The sequence below is a fragment of the Camelus dromedarius genome, chromosome 3, assembly GCF_036321535.1.
Source record: "Camelus dromedarius isolate mCamDro1 chromosome 3, mCamDro1.pat, whole genome shotgun sequence".
NCBI lineage: Eukaryota > Metazoa > Chordata > Mammalia > Artiodactyla > Camelidae > Camelus > Camelus dromedarius.
Window position 1 is genome coordinate 45,692,057 of NC_087438.1, and position 21,595 is coordinate 45,713,651.

General features: G+C 42.3%; 1 protein-coding gene and 1 long non-coding RNA gene across 4 annotated transcripts in view; one reads left to right on the forward strand and one right to left on the reverse strand.

Annotated features, from left to right (window-relative positions):
• Window positions 1-17,735, forward strand: part of PIK3R1 (phosphoinositide-3-kinase regulatory subunit 1) — an 82,930-nt gene extending 65,195 nt beyond the window's left edge. Inside the window, exons 1-10 of one of the 3 annotated variants that reach the window (XM_031446223.2) lie at window positions 5,186-5,385; window positions 8,828-8,930; window positions 9,582-9,680; window positions 9,783-9,963; window positions 10,221-10,346; window positions 11,127-11,269; window positions 11,479-11,655; window positions 11,752-11,820; window positions 12,467-12,637; window positions 13,525-17,735. In XM_031446223.2, coding sequence (XP_031302083.1) covers window positions 5,370-5,385; window positions 8,828-8,930; window positions 9,582-9,680; window positions 9,783-9,963; window positions 10,221-10,346; window positions 11,127-11,269; window positions 11,479-11,655; window positions 11,752-11,820; window positions 12,467-12,637; window positions 13,525-13,714 — 1,275 coding nt within the window. In that variant the 5' untranslated portion in view covers window positions 5,186-5,369 and the 3' untranslated portion in view covers window positions 13,715-17,735. Of the gene's footprint in view, window positions 1-5,185; window positions 5,386-7,041; window positions 7,432-8,827; window positions 8,931-9,581; window positions 9,681-9,782; window positions 9,964-10,220; window positions 10,347-11,126; window positions 11,270-11,478; window positions 11,656-11,751; window positions 11,821-12,466; window positions 12,638-13,524 lie in introns of those variants that run through there. The other 2 variants (XM_031446219.2, XM_031446215.2) reach the window with 2 other exon arrangements.
• Window positions 10,699-21,595, reverse strand: part of LOC135319739 (uncharacterized) — a 362,830-nt gene continuing 351,933 nt past the window's right edge. The window contains exons 6-9 of the long non-coding RNA XR_010378574.1: window positions 11,664-12,068; window positions 11,330-11,472; window positions 11,027-11,084; window positions 10,699-10,859 (exon numbers count right to left, since the gene is read on the reverse strand). This is a non-coding gene — a long non-coding RNA (uncharacterized LOC135319739). The remainder of the gene's footprint in view (window positions 10,860-11,026; window positions 11,085-11,329; window positions 11,473-11,663; window positions 12,069-21,595) is intronic.

Sequence of the window (21,595 nt, forward strand, 5' to 3'; positions counted from 1 at the left end):
AGGTGGAACTTGAAATGGTAGGCAGAACTAATGATGTTTGAGGCAGCGTGTCAATTCACATAAAGACCCATTAGCACATAGTATGTAATTAAATTCTAGGTGGGAGGGCATGTACTGCAAGTATAAAAAGAATCTGAGAGATGTGATTGGTGACGTTTCAGGGTAATTGAGTAGAAAGAAAAAGCTCACAGAAAAAAAGAGGACTTGAAATGGTCTTTGAAGAATAGGTACAATTCCTCCAGGGGAAGGAGAAATAGCGTTTCCATTCAAGGAGTTTCAAAGATTTATTCAAAATAAATTGCAAAGGACAAAAATAACAGCTCGATATTTATCCTAGATTTGAAAAAGCAGTAAGCATTTTAAGTGACAGTATTGTGAAAAGCATCACTTTAGAGTTGAAGCATTGTCCGGCTCTTCACGTGTACACGAAGAAACTGAAGCCCATAGAGGTGGCTGATGTCACCCCAGGTGTGTTGGAACCCGGTCTGCGGGAGGACCCGGCCTGGGACACCAGCCTCCTGTTCTTTCTGCTGCCAGGCTTTTGGAACCGTTGTGAGCAACGGGGTTGTTTTTAGTGTCCAGTCAAAAAGTCCTCTGAAGTTTCCAGCAAGTAATAAACTAAAAATAGGGGATATTTGCTCCTGTGGGTCACATACAGTGAAGAGCCCCAATGTCTTTTTTTTTTTTTTTATTGCTTTGGGGATCAGGCTCAGAGTGGCTCCGTCCCTCGTGTGGTGGAAGTAACAGTGCGAGTCAGCTAGATCTGGGTTTGAACCCCAACTCTTGCTACTTGCTTGCCGAGTTCGCCATCCAGTCACTCAGCCTTTGCATACTGGAGCGCTGGACCCTGCAGTGTGTCTCCAGTGCCTGTTCTAGTTTTCAGGGCCCTGCTGGAGCTGGCCTCACCCTCGGCTCCATCTCCTCAGGCCGCCATCCTGGTTAGTGCTGTCTGCATCCTACTAGGCCACTCTCCCCACAGACCCCATGTTTCTAGCCAGCAGATTCTGGCTTTGGGAGCCTGGAGGGACTTTAACACAAATCTGAAAGAGACACTTACTGGGCAGTTGCTGCCCAGTGGGTGCAATGCTTGGAGGGAGGAAGATGCCTTTATCTGATGCGCTGTGCTCTGTGTGTGGCTTATTGAGTGGAGGGGCCTGGATTTCTGTACTAGTTCCCTCACCACCTTGCCCAGGTGCCTTTGTACAGTGCACGCAATGCACATCTGTACCCAGCGGCCCCACACAGCGCTACCCTCTTCATCTGCCCCCGAGGAGGCCCTCCCCGGCTTTATGTGCAGGTTTTGGACTCATTCAGTACATTCCATGTCCTTCAGCCCCTTCTCTTCTTACACTTAACTGTTCTAGAGTTCTTCTCTGAATTTCATCTGCGCAGCTATTTGTCTCATAGACAAAGGCTTCTCCTTTCGAGCTCTTCCTAGCAGAGAACTGGGCACAGCATTATAATCATCCAAATGAAATTTGTTTTTATTCTTGAATAAAGTTCCCCACTTTCAAAGACCTCTCACACCAGCTCGTTGAATATATCCAGTACACCTGTGAAGTAAGGTGTCTCCCCTAGAGGGAGGGAAACTAAGGTTTGAAAGGCGAAAGCATAGGGTAAGTTCTCAAAACTCGGTTGATAATTTGTAGCTCCCTTTGTTATGAAAAGTCTTCAGAATGTTTAAAGGTGAAGAGCAGACTTTCTTGAATCATCATGTGTTATGTTGGCCCTACTGATACTTAGGTAGCTCAAGTCGATTTCTATAGGGTAACTAAGGTCAAAGCAGGGGCCATTGAACAGGGGGTGCCTTTGAATGAAACCCATTATAAGTGTATTTACATATTTCAGATTTCATGGATATACTCAGAAATATTAATGTAGCATAATTGAAGTCTAATATTGCACCCTCAAGCCCAAAGGGAAAATAAACGATTCTTTCTCCCCCCTGCCCTTCTACACCTGTCAGAGTTAATTTTTAACCACTGGTGCATTGGAAAACATTCATCCTGAAGAGCCTGATTCATAAATCTTGTTTTAAATGCCCTGGGCTTGGTTCTCAACCAAGACTAAAGCAAGCACTAAGGTAGAGGGAAATGACTTTCAAAGAGTTTTACTTTTCTCTGATTTATTTTTTATTGGGTTTAAAATGTGGTCTGACAGTAGAGGGTTCTTTCAAAGGTGAGAAATGAAACGCTGGGGAAAAAAATGCATGTGTTTAGATGGGTAGGAGTAAACAGAGGCAGACCATACTAGGTTTTGTCAAAAAATAGGAAGTTTTATTTGTGCTCTGAAAAGGGAGTTGAGGTTTTCAGGGCGCATGTACTGGAGGGAATAGCTCGGTTTTACTTTTGTTTTCATGGTGCAGCCTTCTCTTTCTCTCAAAGGACATCTGAGAAGGAAATTGCAGGGAAAGGGGCCCTTTTTTCTGCTAAGCAATGGGCACACCTTTTCAGGTACTTTGCAGCATGTATCAGTTTTGTGCACACATAAACCTGAGTTTAAACTCAAATGGACATCTTTCCTAGTGCAGGGTCACTAAGGGCCCTGGATGTGAAGAATTGGCATCATCCTGAAAGGACCTTCTGTCCTAAATTGTCTTAAGTGAAAATTATGAAGGGAGGCATTAATTTCACCCTTAAAAGAAGATTTTTGGTTTGTTTCTTTTTTTTTTTTTCTCACTGCCTTTTTTTTTAATGGGCTTTTGTTCATAAATCATGGCCCATGAACACATTTAAGAAGCTGTGCAGGATGAAAGCTGCTTGTAGATCATTCACTACTCGACGGTGATTGGCACATGTGAGATACAGTCTTGAGTCTGTAACTTTCAAACATGCTTTAATGATTAAGCAGCTTTTTTCCTGTTTAGATCCCACTTGGTGAGAATTGAAATAGGGCCTATTTGGGCCTCTGAAATGAGTTTTACACAACTTTTTGAGGAAAGGGAAAGCAGTAAGATTGTTCTGAAGAAGCTAGAAAGTAAAGTTAGTTTTCATTTGTCAGCCTTACAATGTGTTTGAGTCTTTGGTTTTCAGAAATTAAAATCCAAGTTTTCTTATGAGAGCTTAGCAGGCATATGAAAAATACTGCCTCAATTGTTATGACATCTGTGCATTTGATTTCTTAGTTGTTAGTGGATCATATAGATTAAGTGGTGGTTGGGTAATTACGTTTATTTTGTGTGAAATTTTGGACATAGTGGGAGATGAAGGAAATTATGCAGGAAGTTGATTGTTTTCTCCCAAGCAGAAGGCACCGTTTCTGTTTTGCCAGCAGAGGGCTCCCTTTTTAAGCTAATAAAGAGCATGTGTATGTTTCAGTCAACTGAAATTGAATGGGAAAAGGCTCAGCTCACAGGGTGATATAGGGGAACCTCTGTGGTAGTGATTGTACATATTGTGAGAACTTTGAAGCAAAGTTTTCAAATCTATTTTAAGACTTTCTTTCTGTAAGTAGACAATGTGCTGTTTCCCAGTGGATCATCTTCTGAAACGGAAACTAGACTATTGGTCTAGAGAGCCTTTTACTCTTAGAAGGTTTTGACATGACACATCATGTGAATCCAGACAGGTATGCTTAAGGGACTGATGTTTCCAAGGTTTCTAGCTTTAGAAAGACTATTTTTAAGGAAGGGCAGGATTATGCAGCTCAGGACACAATGGTATTGAAGTAACCCTATGTCTGAGCTGGCAGGAGCTGGGAGATGCACTCATAGACTGTTTTTTTCCCCATTGGAAAAGGAAGTGTTTCGTATTGTAGCAATCACACCAAAGGAGAGTTTGTAAAAATCACGTGTGTTGTGAGTTTAGGATTAGCAGGACTTCCCAGATGTTCCAAGTACTCCTGAAGATGGTTCCTGCCTATGTGGACTGTGTCCACACCTAGATCTTCCTTTATCACTGCATGTGACCTTTGGGTCACCTTTTCATACACAGTCTGAGGGCATTATAGACAGAACCCATGTTTCTTCAAAGGTAATTAGAAAGTAGCTTTTTTTTTCTAATTAAGAGAAAAAAAAAAGGTTTCGTTGTAGGTGTGAATTTTTTTGCATGTGGCTTAAAAGAAATTAACTTCAGTTTCGCTTGTTAATTTTTACTTTCTCTGGCAGAGGGAAGTAAAGAGCAGGGCCAGTGGGTGGAGAAAAAGGAGTTTAGGACCAAGCATCCGAAGGCTGCGTTTAGGTCCTCCTGCTGTAATCTTGTGCAAACCACTACACTCTGGGTCAGAAGTGTGTGTGTGAAGCAAGAGGGAATTGCTTGACATGATCTATAAATTTTTTTCTTCTGATTTTAAAGCTAGTGATTCTGTGATTTTATGTTGGGCTAAGGTTCTTGGGATAATAGTAAAGTTATCTATGCTGATGTGAATGAAAATTTTCATAGGCCACATTTTAGGACTGTTCACTACTATTTAAAGAACTAAGTCTGGTTCATTGCAACTTTCTCAAAGGGAGAAAAATCCTCTAGAAAGGTGTGCCATTCTTGCCCCCCCTGTCCTTGGCTCCATGTACCTTCTGCATGAACCTACTGCAGACATACCTTTTATGGCCATTTTTATGTGAGTGGAAACTGACTTCATAAAAATAGCCTCAGAGTATAGTTTTTATCTCGGAGTGTATTTTCTATGCAGTGAGCCTGGTGTATGCAGGCGGAGATACCCTCCTGTTCCCTGGGAGCCTCCTCCTGCCCAATGTTTGTAAACCTGTTCCCGGCAGGGTGGCTCTCCTGTTACACCTGCGGGGCTGTCTGCTGGTGAGTGGGAGGAGGTGGACGAGGCACCGTGTTCTGGGCCGTTCGGAGAGAGGCTCAGGCCTTTACAAGCAAGGCTTTGATTCTATTTTTTGCTGAACTAGCTCAGCCACTTCCTGTGTTTGGCGGCGCATAGTGCCTCGCTTCACTGTGGCCACTTGAGCCCCGCGAGCTGGCGAGCGCGCCGCCACAGCCAGCTCGAGAGAGACTATTTTGGGTCCCCCGACAATGGCCTTCTCACTTCCTCGGCGGGGAGGAGGCCCCGGGCTGGCACTGGCCACTTGTTAGCCGATGACAACTTCGCCTTGGACTTGGGCTCCCCTCCCCCACCCGAAATCCCTAGCTCAGCAAATATTTGAACCTGCCCAAGTTAATCATGAAGCCGCGATCTTTATCTAAGAGGGACGTGCGGGCGCCCAGGCTCTTTACCTCCCCGGCGCGGGCCCGGCGCGCAGCGGGCTTCTCCACGGGCAGCGGGCGCTGAGCGGCGCTGCTGCGGGCGGTGCGCGCCGTCCCTCCCGAGCCCCAGGGTCCTGCGCCTCCGCCGCGCCGGAGGGACCGCTTTGTGGATTTGCTTTTTGTTTTCTTTGTCGGAGACGGGCATTGCAAAGGGAAACCGTTGAAATGCATAACCTGCAAAGTAAGTTGTCTTTCATTTGTGCATTTCTCTGCCCCTTGGCTGTTTCACTGTTTTTGTTTTTTTTGTTGTTGTTTTTGGTACTTCTGTGAAAGGTTCATTTCTGCGGTGTGTCTTCCTGTGTGTGTGAGGGAGGGAGGGGGGCGGGGAGGGAGAGAGAGCGCTGCCTGGGGAGGATAGCTGAGAGATTAGGGGAGACACTCCCCCATTTCCTCGAGGGGCACAGTGCCGGGGAAAGATGGGGTTTCGGTTGGAAGTGGGGAAGGAGGTAATTAGTAAGTGCAGGTCTGGAAGGTGGTGCCTGGCCAGGCCTGGGAGAGACGTGTAAAGTCACCTGTCCTCCTGCCCTCCTCCCTGGGTCTGTTGGCCACATGGGTTCCAGCAGCAGGACCGGTTTGCACCAAGTGCTCCCAACAGGCATGGAGTAGCCCTCTGTCGGGCTGTCACGCTGTCCACACTGCTGGGAGGACTTGTCTCCTGTCCTTTGGGGGGAGGGTCAACATTTCTGTTAAACTCAGGATTTTTTTTTTTCCTGAATTTTATTATCTGAGGGCTACCCTTCCCCCTACCACCACTTTTACCGTTTTTCTTTGAATTTGCGTTTAGGTTTCCTTAAACCTTTAGGCAAAGAGAAAATGTGAGTGGGAGGGTAGAAGTTCAGTCTGCCTTCCTCCTTAACGGGAAAATGAATTAACTGGAAGAGAGACACGTGAACAGCCCTGAGAATGTCCTGCCTTTGCTCTGCTATTTCTATATATTTTATGATTCCAAATTTGACAGAAAGTCTAAGAATAAATTTCACGGGCTTCTGTGTTCTTTAAATTGTCATAGAAATATGTGGCAGGCACATGTGCATACATCACAGAGCCCCCTGTGGTTTTTAAAATCAGCCACATTTACATGGGTGGAGGGGAACCTTTTCTCCCTTCCTCTCCTCTCGTGATAGAAGAACTAACATTAATTTAGATTTATAGGGGAATTGATTTCCTTACATTAAATAGTGCTAAGAAGGAATATTTGTCCCCTAAGGAGGGGGGGCATTTGAGATGGAGGGGAAAAAAGACCCCCCCAAAAGTGATTACATCACCCACCCCCTTTCAAGTAGTGTTAGTACAATAAATCTGAGGATGGGGTCATCAGTGAGAAATACTTTGCAAGGGTAACTGCCTGTCCTCTGCATTCTGATACATATATATGGCTCTCTTGGGGGGAATTTTCATTCCATATTCTGTCAAGTCTAGTTTTAACTTAACAGTGTTTAATATAGATTTTTGCCTATACCTTTTCTTTTAATTGTGCTTGCTAATGTAGTGCATTTGTGACAGTGTTTCAGTTCTGAGTTTGCAGTGAATTATGGAGGACTGAAATTAAATAGCCAGAGCTCTTGATCCTTACTGCTTTTAATATATGTGGGAGGCATTTTAGGACTGTAAAATATATCTTAAGTATACCATTTTGATGCCTTTTTAAGATTTTTAAACCAAGAAATGACCAGGGTATCTATAAATCCAGATGCACTTGGGAAGGGGAAAAAAAAAAAAAAAAAAAAAAGCTACGTGCTGCAGCGAATCAGCTTTTGTCAACCTGCCAACAGCAGCGCTTACCATGCTGCAAGGAGCAATAAAAAAGGAATTAGAAAACTCACGGCTAGAGAAGAACAGTCAAATTAAACACCTTTTGAAACGATGAGCATGTATACATTGCAGTTCTTTAAAACGTAGGTTCTCCGTGAGGTCGGGGCTGTGGTAAGGCTGGTAGAGAAGAGAAGTGATGAAGCAGGAGTGGTCTGGTGACATTTTTCTGACTTGATTGGCTGGGCTGTGTGATGTAATAGGTTACAGTGCAGCCCCTTATAGGTTTTAAAATGAATTCCAAGACACCATTACAAAGAAAGCCGGACTCTTTTCTTATAACTGAGCTCAGCCAAGGAAACTCTCGCACAAATGTACAACACTGTTTGGAATATGGAAGAGCTGGATTTAGACTATGCTAAGACAGATATAAATTGTGGCACAGACTTGATGTTTTATATAGAAATGGATCCACCAGGTAATACTGCAGTATTCTTGTAGAAAACTAGTTAATTTTGTGGCATTTAATTTTTTTTGACAACTACTGGTAACAGATCCTCTTTGGACTTCTGTTTTTATTAATTTGTTCGAATTTAAGAATGAGTTTGCTCATAGCGTGAAAATGAAACAAATTGTTTGACTGCCTGTGGAAGGAAGCAGGTCAGGCTGGGGGGCGGGGTAAATGCTTACTCGTAGTTGAATGGATAGAAACTCACTTCCAGTTTTTCACTGGTACCTTTTGTTAATTGAGGTCGTTTGCTATTTGGGGTTATACTGTTGTGTATCGTTCCTTGAATTAAAAGGATGCACCCTCGGTGCTGCTTTTCTCTGCTGAAAGCGGGTGAGCACAGCGTGGTACTTCAGACAGCATGTCAAGTGTAGCAGTGACTGCAACTCAGTTCTGGGTGCCCTGAAACTGTTCTTAATCAAATGTTGAGACTTTGCCTGCTCTCTTATATTAAAATACTGAAATGAGAAAAGAAGTTGGCTTTCCATTATTTAGTCCCTGTCTGTATGAAGTATTCCTGATAGACTCCTGAAGTAATTTTTGCTTAAAACAGTAACAGTGCTTTATAACTTACGACTTAGGTCTAGGATGTTGAGCTAAATTCTATTTTGCTTTCTGAATTTTTATTCCCATGTTAGCCTTTCTCCCAATTAAGAAATTCAGAAACCCTGCCGTCTCTATTTGTCACTAGTTGGTATATGAATACTGATTTGACATTGAGGAAGAGGGGTATGGTTTTTTAATCAGTCTTGGCATAATACAAAGCCCAGTTATCCCAAGAGAATATTAACATGAATACTAAGATTTAGGTCACAGATGAGTTTCTTAAAGTGGCTTTTGGCAGAACCATTAGGGAAACCCAGTTCCTCCTCTTAAAACATTGCTGTAGATGGGCTTTTTTTTTTTTTTTTTTTTTACCGCATGAACATTTGTGGAGGGCAGAAACCAAATTTGTCTTTTATAATTAAATAAGAGGAGGAAATTAGATTCCTCCTGCGATTCTGTTCGTAGTTTCTTTAGATAGATTTGACCAGATATGAAACTTTAATACTGCTTGAGCCTAGAGGTAGAAAATGTTGTAACTCTGGTTTTACTCTGAAATTCATTCACGTGGCCAGCCCATTTTATTTGTTGGTCTCTAAGCTCTTCTCTTTTTTAAAATTTTGATCTGTAGGCTGAAAGACTTCTGATTTTTTTTTCTGTTTTTTTTTTAAGAAAAGTTTCATGGAATTGTGCATTATTGCTATATTTCATAGTTAATATCTTTTCTGCATGAAAATGTTTAAAAAATATTAAACAAACTGAAGTCTAATTTTAAATGTTTAGTTGGGATTGCAAAAACTTTTTCCTTCTCCTTAATCTACAGCACTGCCTCCTAAACCACCAAAACCCACTACTGTAGCCAACAACGGTATGAATAACAATATGTCCTTACAAGATGCTGAATGGTACTGGGGCGATATCTCGAGGTAAGGCTATAAAAACTCTTGAGTTTTCACTAGAGACAGGGAGTTTTAGATGAACAGAAAGAAAAGCAAAAGCACCAGCTTGCTAAGTTCCATTTTTAGGATCTCATCCAACATAAGCATGAAGCATAGTTGGTTCCCTTCCAAAGAAGACCAGAGAAGTCACTGAGCACCAGGGAACTGTGGGTACTGGATGCCACAGGAAATTAAATCCCCGTAAAGTTTCATTATTGACAGAGATGTCAGGGAAGCAGCAGGGTGCAGTGGACTCCCTAAAGGCAGAGTGTGAAGTCACTTTCTCTATTAGATAGAAATGCCAAGAATTAGTGTTACTATCTTAACACGTAGTAAATTTTGAGTCTAAGCTGCTGCTTTTTTAAGGGGAGTGAAGAGTTGGGTGGAAACCTTTTTGGGATCATGACTTTTCAGTGCTGATTTGTCATGTGGTTCAAGAATCACCAAATTGCACCTCTTGGGGAGTGAAGGAAATTATGGTGGTGGTTTCTTGGGTGCATACATCTATCAAAATTCATTAAATTGTACATCTGAAATATGTGTAGTTTACTGGAACCATACCACAGTAAAGATGTTAAAGAAAAAAAATCACCACTTCCTCAAGGTAAGCATTATCTTCTCATGGTCTTTCCACTGCAGGGAAGAAGTGAATGAAAAACTTCGAGATACAGCCGACGGGACCTTTTTGGTACGAGATGCATCTACTAAAATGCATGGTGATTATACTCTTACACTAAGGTGAGTGAGGGCAGGTAGCTAAAATTGGAGTGTTCAAGGTGGTGATGAACCATTTTTTTAAAGAGACTTCTAATGCCATTATTTTTTGTATTGCATTTACAGGAAAGGAGGAAATAACAAATTAATCAAAATATTTCACCGAGATGGGAAATATGGCTTCTCTGACCCATTAACCTTCAATTCTGTGGTTGAACTAATAAACCACTACCGGAATGAATCTCTAGCTCAGTATAATCCCAAACTGGATGTGAAATTACTGTATCCAGTGTCCAAATACCAACAGGTAATCAAATAGTCATGTTATCATAATTGAAGATATTTTTAATGCTTAGATAACATTTTGAAGCAGATGAATTTCATGTTAATCAAGTATGAACAACTTGCATGTAATTTTGTGTTCACAAGTATATAGTAGCTAAATAAAATGTAAAATGACCAAAATATCTGACATGGAAAAAAATCCTCAAACAGCTGTCTTTTGATATATGTACCTTATCAACTGAATTTTTTTCTTTTCCTTCTGCTCTCACATCCTTCTAGGATCAAGTTGTCAAAGAAGATAATATTGAAGCTGTAGGGAAAAAATTACATGAATATAACACTCAATTTCAAGAAAAGAGTCGGGAATATGATAGATTATATGAAGATTATACCCGTACTTCCCAGGTGAGTTTTGTGAAAATCAGATTAGGATTTCAGAACACCTGGTTATTAGACCTAATGCATGTTATATTCAGCTTCCAAAAAGAATTTTAAAAGTGGAGTTTATGCCAGTGAGGTGGGGGGAGAGAGCTCACTTATTAGGTCTGTAACCTTTCGGTGGGGGAGGAAATTAGATTTCTTTATTATTTTAATGGCGGCACTGGGGATTGAACCCAGGACCTTGTGCATGCGCATGCTAAGCACAGTGCGCTACCACTGAGCTATACCCTCCCCCCTTATTATACCTCTATAACCTTTTACATGATTCCTGATTGAAGAATTATTTTTGGAGCGAAAGCTAATAATAATCAGAACGTCCGCAGATTTGTCTGGGCCCTGAAATGGGGATTTAGCCATGCTTTGATCCTGCCAGGAGAGGTTGAGGCTACCTGCACTGCTGTCTTCTCCTGAAGACTTGCTCTTCCTTAGGCCATCACGTGCCTGGGACCCCCAAAGGGAGCAGGATGCCATGAACTGCTGAGAAAGTGGAAATTTTTTTTTTTAAAGATGAAAATTGTAGAACACTGACCAGCCATCATCTTCCACAGACTGGGAAGATTCTCCAAAGGAAATGTGTGCTTCTGTGATACCATTTTAAGGGGCTTAATGAATTAGAATCCCACCCTGCTTACAAAGTACTTTACCTGCTAGATGGTAGCACCAATCAAATGTCCTGGTAGCATCTTGCAATGAGAAATTGTTCTGCAAAAGGAATGACCTTGTCTTATTCATATGGTGTTGCAGGAAATCCAAATGAAAAGAACAGCTATTGAAGCATTTAATGAAACTATAAAAATATTTGAAGAACAGTGCCAAACTCAGGAGCGGTACAGCAAAGAATACATAGAGAAGTTTAAACGTGAAGGCAATGAGAAAGAAATACAAAGGTGAGTGAAGCAGGAGGGTTTGCACTGCCCTTCTGCCAGAGATCACCAAAATTCTCTTACCCTCTTTAAAGCTGGTCTTGATTTCTGTGAAATGACAGACGAGAAAGCATTCTTTCCCCCAGGGAAACTGCTGGGAATCCATAGCGAAACTTTGGGGAAGCCTTTCATGATGTGCCAGGTAATTACGGATGCATTTCTCTTGCCTGTAGGATTATGCATAATTATGAAAAATTAAAGTCTCGAATCAGTGAAATTGTCGACAGCAGGCGAAGGCTGGAGGAGGACTTGAAGAAGCAGGCGGCCGAGTACCGCGAGATTGACAAGCGCATGAACAGCATTAAACCCGACCTTATTCAGCTGAGAAAGACCAGAGACCAATACTTGATGTACGTACCCGAGGTGGAGCCCTGTCTGCGCATGACTGGCATTTGCTAAAATGAAGCACGGGTTCTTAATGTGTTTTCTTTTTAAAACTTTTCCAGGTGGTTGACTCAGAAAGGTGTTCGGCAGAAGAAGCTGAATGAGTGGCTGGGCAATGAGAACACTGAAGAGTAAGTAGTTAATCCAGGCGGGCGGCAGCCAGGGTCTCTTTTCACTGGAGGGAAAAATGCATGACTTGCTTTGTCTGCAGAACAAGTGAGGGCTGGAATGTCTCACAGGAGAAGATATATCAACTCAAGTCTCGTTACCCAGAATTTTAAGAAAGTAAAGTTTTCCCCCGTAGTGCTTTAAAGTGATGCCGTGTCCAAAATGATGTCCTGGAACCATCTGAAACATCCCAACATATTTTGGGAACAAGCTGGGGGGAGAAAAAGACAACTTCAGTATATTTTTAAAGCTCAGGTATAGGTTTTGTTTCAATTATTTCAAAACTGGCATTCCTCCTAGGCAGTCAGTTTCCTGATCCGGACTGGACAGACAGGATGGGTGAACACCCTCCTCTCGGCCCAGGTCGCTGAGCGGAGTTGCTGACTTGGAAACAGGAAAGAGCGTCCCTTAGTGCTGCTCTTTGTTCAGGGAGGCTACACTGAAAGCCAAACCCGATGAGGCAACTCAGGCCAGAGACACTGGTTGAGTCAGAACCATGATCGCTGGCCTGACCTGCTCGTGGGAGGCCCAGGAACTCGGTCCAAGAGATGAGCGGGCAGGCTCGTGGCTCCCAGGTGCTTCATGGGGAAATCTCTCCTGCCTCCTTAGCCAATATTCGCTGGTGGAAGATGACGAGGACTTGCCCCACCACGATGAGAAGACCTGGAACGTGGGAAGCAGCAACCGAAACAAAGCCGAAAACCTACTGCGGGGGAAACGAGACGGAACTTTTCTGGTCCGGGAAAGCAGTAAACAGGGCTGCTACGCCTGCTCTGTGGTGTACGTATCTCCAGCGGATGGTTCTTGTCAAGCCTCTCAAGGAGGTGTTTTCATTCAGTCAGTCAGTCAGTCAACCAACCTTGGGGGCAAGGATCTGAAAAAGTTATCTTAATAATAAAGAGGAAATAAAACAGCATTTTCACGTTGAGGCAGGAGTATCTGTTAATAGGGTCCAATAGAAAGAAACCTGTTGTTTAGTCGGGGGCTTGGGCAGCAATTTAGCAACTCCTTCTCGTGAAATGGAAGTAGCAGTGCTTGGTTTTTGTTTTTGGCTCCCGTATAGTTGGAAGGTAATTCCCGTGAAAGCACCATCCTCAGGTGAAGTCCCCATGAGGAACAGGTTAAGACAGTAAGAGAAGGGACCCTGGTCACTGTCGTTGAGATAAACCCCCCTGGAGAAGACATGTCCGTTATGTGGCATATTTTTCCTTGTTTCTTTCAGAATAGTTTAGGGAGCACTTTGAAGGGTGAGTTTGGGTTCCCTTTCAGAGAAGGGAGTGCCCCCGGTACTTTATAGTCGAGGCACTACCTCCATTTAAGCAGAGTAATACTCCTACAGGAAAGTAAGGAGAAGCATTTGGAGCGAGGACAAGGGAGTACAAGGGAGTAGAGAGCGAATGCGGAGCTGCAGAGGCCGCCTGTTCCTGCGCTAACAGGACCGGGGTGGGGGGTGGGGGTACCGCCCGGAGCCCGCCCGCCGCGCTCTAGGCATCCCTCAGGCAGGCCCTGCGTGGTGTCTCCTTGCTCTGAGCCACCCTGTTACAGACGTTATTACTACCTTTCCATCCCAAAGATGGAAACACAGCGGCTCAATGGGGCTGGCTTGCCTTCTCCCGGTGGCGGACCGCGCCCGCTCACCCAGGCCTGTGTGCTCTCCCCGCCCGCAGGGTGGACGGCGAGGTCAAGCACTGCGTCATCAACAAGACGGCCACGGGCTACGGCTTCGCGGAGCCCTACAACCTGTACGGCTCCCTCAAGGAGCTGGTGCTCCACTACCAGCACACGTCCCTCGTGCAGCACAACGACTCCCTCAACGTCACACTGGCCTACCCGGTGTACGCGCAACAGCGGCGATGAAGGGCCGGCCCCACCGCTCCTGAAGTTCAGCTCCCGCGGCCTCCGGCCGGCACAGGGCTCCTCTCCGGCCTGACCTTGGAATTGAGCGGCGGCCGGGAAGCCGTCTGTCTTCAGATGGGACTCGCGCTTTCGACAGAACCGTCGTTGGGGAGGCGGCAGCCTCGCACCGAGCGAGGACCACACGTTTCTCCCTTGTCTGGAGGGCCTCGCCTTTCTTTCTTCCCTCTTTTTTGGGTGTTTTTTTTTTTTTTTTTTTTTTTTTTTTTTTGGTTTAATTTAAAGCCACAACCCCACCCGACACCACAAGAAAAAGAAATGCAAAAATCTGCGTGCAGGAACAAAGAGGCCTTTAACTATGGTGCTCGTTCATGCTTTCAGAAGCTTTACCAGCTCACAAGTGGGGACTGTGGCGACCAGAAGGGGGACGAGCCCCGGCCTGGGGACGCTCGGTACAGCGGGGTGTTGCTGTGCACGTTGGACCCAGACACCGCACTGTGGATTATTTCATTTTCTTAACAAATGAACTGATATGTAGCAGAAAGGCACTTCCGGGCACCAGGGACACTTTGAGGGACGTCGGCTCATGTCATCTGTTAAGAGGAAATTCTATCATAGCCACGTACCAGAAAGTGTGTTGTTTAAAGTCTTCAAAACAAAAAGGACTTACGAATGACATTTAGTATATAAAATATGTACATAATATTGGATGACTAACTATCAAGTAGATGGATTTGTATCAATACCAAATAGCTTCTGTTGTGTTTTGCTGAAGGCTAACTTCACAGTGCTATGCAATCCTTCATTTTCATTGTTACCTGTTGTCAATGTACCTTCAGAATAAGCTTCCCCACCCCCATTTTTGTTGCTTGAAAATACTGTCCTTGATTTTTTTTTGTTAATATTCAATTTTGTTACTCATTTCCTTTTTTTTTTAAGACTAAATGTACAGGATGCCAGTTTAAAAAAAATGGCTTCAGAATTAAAACTATGAAATATTTTACAGTTTTTCTTGTACAGAGTACTTGGCTGTTAGCCCAAGTTTAAAAAGTTCATAACAGATTTTTTTGGACTAAATGTTTTGTTGGGCAGTGCCTGATAAGCTTCAAAGCTGCTTTATTCAATAAAGAGAGAGAAAGAGAAAGATATATGAATATGACAAAGTATCGCTGAGTTCAACAATGTTTCAAGACTTAAAATACGGTACCTGGCAATGTTTGTTTCATCAAGAATTGTGAACTTCTTGAATCTAGGGAGGGGATAGAGCAAGGGATGTACAGGTGGGGTGGGGGAGGGGTGGCGAATGGCATGCACTTTCTTGTGATTACGGAGAAGTGAATCACTGCAAAGTGAAGTCTTTTCCCACTTGGATCTGCTACTCAAACCCTAAGGACAATTACAAACCTACTAGAACGCTAACAGTGCAGCTGGTCAGATAGTTCAGTTCTTTCTTAAGGAGGCAGGGGTAATGGGGGGGGGGCTCCTGGAACAGTGTTCACCCCTGTTTGACACACTGATTTCAAGGTGTCACCACTGCATTGAGAAAACCTGTCTCTCACATTGACTACCCATTACAACCACCAAACATCCATTTTAGAAAAAGCATGATCTGAAAAATCTCTCTTCATCTGGACATTTGTTATTTTTTCCTAGCTTTCTATTCAATTTAGATCATAAAGCAAACAGACATCATCAGAATTGTTACTGCCCCAGGCTGTGGGGAACTTGTTCAAGTCATGGCCATTGTAAGAATCCTAACAGTCCTCACGCATCCAAATAACTGTATGTGTTGTACTTCACTGTGGGGCAAAGGAGGGGGTTAGAAAATTCTTTCCAACTTAAGGCAAGAGCTCGAGGTCTCTCTCCCTGATTTACATACGCAAACGCTTTTCAGTTCAGTGGGAATTGTACCTGAGTTGGGAAGAGTAAAGGGAATTATCATCACGGTCACCACCCTGGGAGATGCAAATGGAATCTTACAACTTCAGTTTTCCTTGCTCAACATGAGATTCACCACAGCTTCATTTCTCTTTCACATACCAGGGTGAGGGGGTTTGTTTTCTTTTTTAATGTTGCTCCTTTTAAAATGCTTTTAAAAGAATCCATCTAGCAGCTGACTTAATCAACTGCAGAATGTTTTTTTTTTCTTTTTACATGAAGCTACTCATATCGAAAGCAATAGTCAGTCTCACAGCCAGACTGTCAGCCCTCAAACTTGACCATACTGATCTGACCAGCTCCCTCTCATCTCCAGACAACTGATGATTTCCCTGGTTTTAGTCTCTGAGTCTGCTGTCAAACTATCCTTCCACGTCACACAGCAGTCCAACAATTAGTGGGTAGTAGTTTATAAACTAGGTGTTTATTTATTTTTTTTTTTGGTACCACATCCATCTATGCTGTTATGTAACTTTCATTTAATTTCTAAAATATGAGATCTGAGATGGAATATTTCATTGAAAAGCTACAGTCTTGTTCATGTTTTTGCTTCAACACTCTTCACAAGGTGGTGTGGGATTTAGGCACTTGCCTTATTTTTGCATCTCACGAGCAGAAATGCAATAGACTTTTCCTTGACCAGAAAGGCAGGATTCATTGTTTCAGATCACAGTGAGTTACACCTTACCTACGACGTTGCACCTCTGCCAGATGCCTTTTTGATTGTGTATAGCATGCCCACCACATGTGTCCTTGTAGACGCTGGACCAGCAGGGCTCTCTGAGTCCCGTCATTCATCTCCTAACAACATTGTCTCAGTGGCTTATGAAGGAATACAGCAGAGGCATTCCTGATCCATGCTTATATCCATGCAGTGATTTTCTCCACCCAGTGTAGCGTCCTCAAGATAAAGCCGGAAGCTAAGCTGCAGAGAGGCTGTGATAGGGCTGTATTAGCAGGATATTGGGACCTAATGTCATATGACAGAAAAATCAGAACCATGTGCAAAGGCGAAAGCTTGTGTTTGCCACATCAGACAACCTCTTGGCCCTTGGTATATGTATATATGTGTATATGCGCATGGACTGTGTTTCCAGTACATCTTTCAGCCAAACAGATCCACAGTCGTTGAGTTCAAGTACATAAGAAGCCAATATCTAGTACAATTCTTGTATCTGTGTGTGGGTTGTTTTTTCCCTTTGAAGTTGCTTTGTCTTATAAAGGTGAAAGTTGTTTGCAAGTGACGTGAGAAGTTCATAATTCTTTGGCTTTTTTCTGTTTAAAAGTGACTCCTGGAGGAGCTGGTCTCATGACTCGCTGAACTTGGAAATCCTTACTTTCAGTGTGTCAAGTCAAAATGTGTTGATGTGAGCTGTCACTGTGGGGAACCCATTGCTTTGTCACGTAGCTGGTTATGAACTAGTCATGTGTTTTGGAAGTCCTACTGATGTTCCTTATTAGGAGAAAAATTCTGCTGGTTCTAACAACTGTGCTTTTGCTATGCATGGTATCCAAGTCAGTTAGAAAGCAGACCCTGAAATTTGAGTTCAAGGTCATTTAAGAAAGGGGCAGTTTAAAGCACAATGCCTCACATGGGACAAAGTTCCAAAAGGCCAAATTCTTGTTGTTTTTTTTTTAAATCTAGTTATATAAATTACTAGTATTATGTATGAGTCAAGAGGGGAACAGAATTGGGTTCATTGGAAACACTATCCAACTTAATACTGAACTTGTCACCATGAGATAGCATTAGCTGCCCGGATGCTGCTATTAAAAAAAAAAAGCAAAACAAACAAAAAAACTCATTTATATGTGTGTATTTTTTAAAGCTATGATCTGTTCAATGTTTTTACAAATCTGTTTCTATGACATTGTTCAAATAAAGTTGGTCTTTTGACGAGAGGGAGGATGTCATGGTCAGCTGTAATTTTGCCTTTACAAGGCACCTGGGGGGGGAGGGCGGGGGGACTGTGCCTCCTTGACATTTTGTTCAAGCTATAGATTCAGTGGAGCTATGTCTTGTTTTAAGTTGCTTTAATGCATTGTATTAGGTCTTCAAACAGAATAAAGGTTGTTTTGAAACTTACGTTATGGTTTGAAATTTCAATGATCACCTAAGAAATATTTTTTAAACTGCCCTCTTGCTCTTTTGGTTGATAAATGTTGCTTCTGTTTCACTGGTCCCCACTCACCGCCTTTCACTTCATCTCATTTTTGTAAAGTGAGAAAAACACTTAAGAGTGGTCACATGAGTGATGGTTCAATGTCATTTACCTAATTTCACTATATCCTTAGTGAGGAAAAGAAAGCTCTCGGGGATGTCATTTCAGGGCATGTTCATGCTCTAAGAAAATGTAGTGTCCTCTGTTCCTCCATCCCTCTCCTTCATCATCAATTCCCAAACCTTCAGAATCGTTCTTCACAAACTATGGTTTCTGAAGGTGTCTGCTTTTGTCTCTGTTCTACAGTCTGCATATTTTGAAGAGCTACAGTGCAGGGACACAGGCACTAGGCATCAGGCAGAGGTGTAACATGGGGCTCTAGACGGGGAACGAAGCTTCACTCCAGATTCTGGTTTGCCACTGTAGCATCAAGTCCATATATATAAACCGTCTTAATCTGAGATAACTTGCCTCTTTGTTTTTGATGGCCAGATGAGTTTACAATGAGGCCATTTTGCATGTATATTACACTCACTTAACATGTAGACATAGTCTAGTGATGGAGATGAGAGGGGCTCATAAGTCATTACGGTCATGGCAACAATGACTAACATACCAAGTCTGACAGTAACTCGAGATTCGTTTCCTGCTTTTCCCCTGCTCTGTTCTGTATCCCAGAGAACCCTACTCCCAGAGTCTCTTGCCCTCTGGCTTCTGGGTAGTGAGTCTCCCCTATGGCTCCAGCTCTTGCCAGACAGACCCTCTCTTTGGGGTCTGAGCAGCCCCACTCTGGTCCCTCTCTCAGTAGAAGCCAACATTACCACCTCCCATTTTTACTCTAGCTTAAGGGGTGGTAACAGCTTTCTGCTGTTGCTAAACGTCTGGTTTCTCTCACCACCCCTTGTTTGGTTTCCACTTCCATCAACTGAGTAACCAGTCCTCTTTACTCAGTCCTTTCTTTAAGAGCTAGAGTCATTTCCTTTTTCCTGATTGGTCTCTGATTGATATACCAAGTGATTATTATCTATTTAATCATACAGCAACTAGAGTACAGAACAGTGCACCTAGATGGTCTGACTCCATCCAGAGCTCTCACCCCTAAGCTAGTCCTGGAAAATGCACTAGCTCAGAGAAAAGTTCACTGGTTGCTCTTCCTGCTGGGGAACCTAACCACATGGCTCTCAACTGGTGGACAGTTACATAAGTGACCAATAATGAATGGCAGAAAATGGCATGAGTTTGCTTTAGACCAGTGGTTCCCAAAGTGTGGTCCTCAGACTAAGAGCTTTATCACCAGCAGCACTTGGAAACCTGTTAGGAGGGCCTATTCAAGGGTCCCACCCCTGACTCAATAACTGAGGGTGGGACCCAGAAATCTGTCTCAAGTTCTCCTGAGTGATTTTAATGCATACTAAAATCTAAGAACCACTACTTAAGTTCACTATGTTGTTGAAATAGTACTTCTAGTATTTTAATTAATTGGATACAAAAATAAGACCCATATATATGATGTCTACAAGAGACCCACTTCAGAGCTAAAGACACATGCAGGGTGAAAGTAAGGGGATGGAAAAAGATTCCATGCAAACGGAAACCAAAACAAAGCTGGAGTAGCAATACTTATATCAGACAAAATAGATCTTAAAATACTGTTACAAGAGACAAAGAAGGACACTACATAATTCTCAAGGGATCAATCCAAGAAGAGGATATAACAATTGCAAATATATATGCACCCAACATAGGAGCACCTCAATATATAAGGCAATTGTGAACAGACATAAAAGGAGAAATCAACCATAATGCAGTAATAGTCTGGGAACTTAACACCCTATTTACACCAATGGACAGGTCATCCAGTCAAAAATCAATAAGGAAATACAGGCCCTAAATAACACATCAGGCCAGATGGACTTGACTGATCTATAGGGCATTCCATCTGAAAGGAACAGAATACACATTCTTCTCAAGTACACATGGAACTCGATCCAGAATCAATCACATTCTGGCCCACAAAGCTAGCCTCAGTAAATTTAAAAAAAATTGAAATCATACCGAGGATCTTTTCCAACCACAATGCTGCAAGGTTAGAAATCAACTACAAGAAAAACACTGCAAAAACTGCAAACATGTGGAGGGTAAACAATATGTTACTAAACAACCAATGGACCACTGAAGAAATCAAAAGAGGAAATAAAAAAATACTTTGAGACAAATGAAAATGAAAACAGAATGATCCAAAACCTCTGTACGCAGCAAAAGCAGTTCTCAGAGGGAATTTTATAGCAATACAAGCCTACCTCAGGAAACAAGAAAAATCTCAAGTACTCAACCTAAACCTCAAGCAGTTAGAGAAACGAGAACAAATAAATCCCAAAGTTACTAGAAGAAAAGAAATCATAAAGATTAGAGCAGAAATAAATGAAACAGAGACTACAAAAACAATAAAGATCAAACTAAAAGCTGGTTCTTTGAAAAGAGAAACAAAATTGATAAATCTTTAGTTAGACTCATCAAGAAAAAAAGGGAGAGGGCCCAAATTAATAAAATCAGAAATGAAGGGAAAGCTACAACTGACACCACAGAAATACAACGGATCATAAGAGGCTCCTACGAGCAACTATATGCCAACAAAAAGGACAACAGATAAGAAATGGACAATTTCTTAGAAAGGTACAATTTGCCAAGACTGAACCAGGAAGAAATAGACAATATGAATAGACCAATTACCAGTACTGAAATTGAATCAGTAATTTAAAAACTAACAAACAAAAGTCCAGGACCAGATGGCTCCACAGGTGATTTCTACCAAACATTTAGAGACGAGTTAACATCTATCCTTCTGAAACTATTCTAAAAAACTGCAGGAGAAGGAACACTTCCATATTCATTCTATGAGGCCATCATCACCCTGATTCCAAAACCAGACAAAGATGTCACACAAAAAAGAGAAAATTGCAGGCCAATATCACTTATGTATATAGATGCAAAAATCCTCAACAAAATACCAGCAAACTGACTCCAAAAAATGCATTAAAAGGATCATACACCATGATCAAATGGGATTTATCCCAGGGGTGCAGGGATTTTTCAATATAAGCAAATTAATCAATGTGATGCACCACATTAACAAATTAAAGAGTAAAAATCATATGATCATCTAAATAGATGCAGAAAAACCTTTTGATAAAATTCAACATCCATTTATGGTAAAAACACTCCAGAAAGTGGGCATAGACGGAACATGCCTCAACATAATAAAGGCCATATATGACAAACCCATAGCTAACATCATGCTTAATGGTGAAAAGCTGAAAGCATTCCCTCTAAGATCAGGAATAAGTCAAGGATGCCCACTCTCACCACTTTATTCAGCATAGTTTTGGAATTCCTAGCCATAGCAATCAGAGAAGAAAAAGAAATAAAAGGAATCCAAATAGGCAATGAAGTAAAACTGTCACTATTTACAGATGACATGATACTATACATAGAAAACCCTAAAGAAGTGACCAGAAAACTAGCAGAACAATACAATGAATATGGTAAGGTTGCGGGATGCAAAATTAATATACAGAAATCAGTTGTACTTCTATACACTAACAACAAAATTGCCAAAAAACAAATTAAGGAAACAATACCACTTATCATTGCACCAAAAAGAATAAAATACCTACAAATAAACCTACCCAAGGAGGTAACAGACCTGTACTCCAAAAACTTTAAGACACTGATGAAACAAATTGAAGACCACATAAGCAAATGGAAAGATATACAGTGTTCTTGG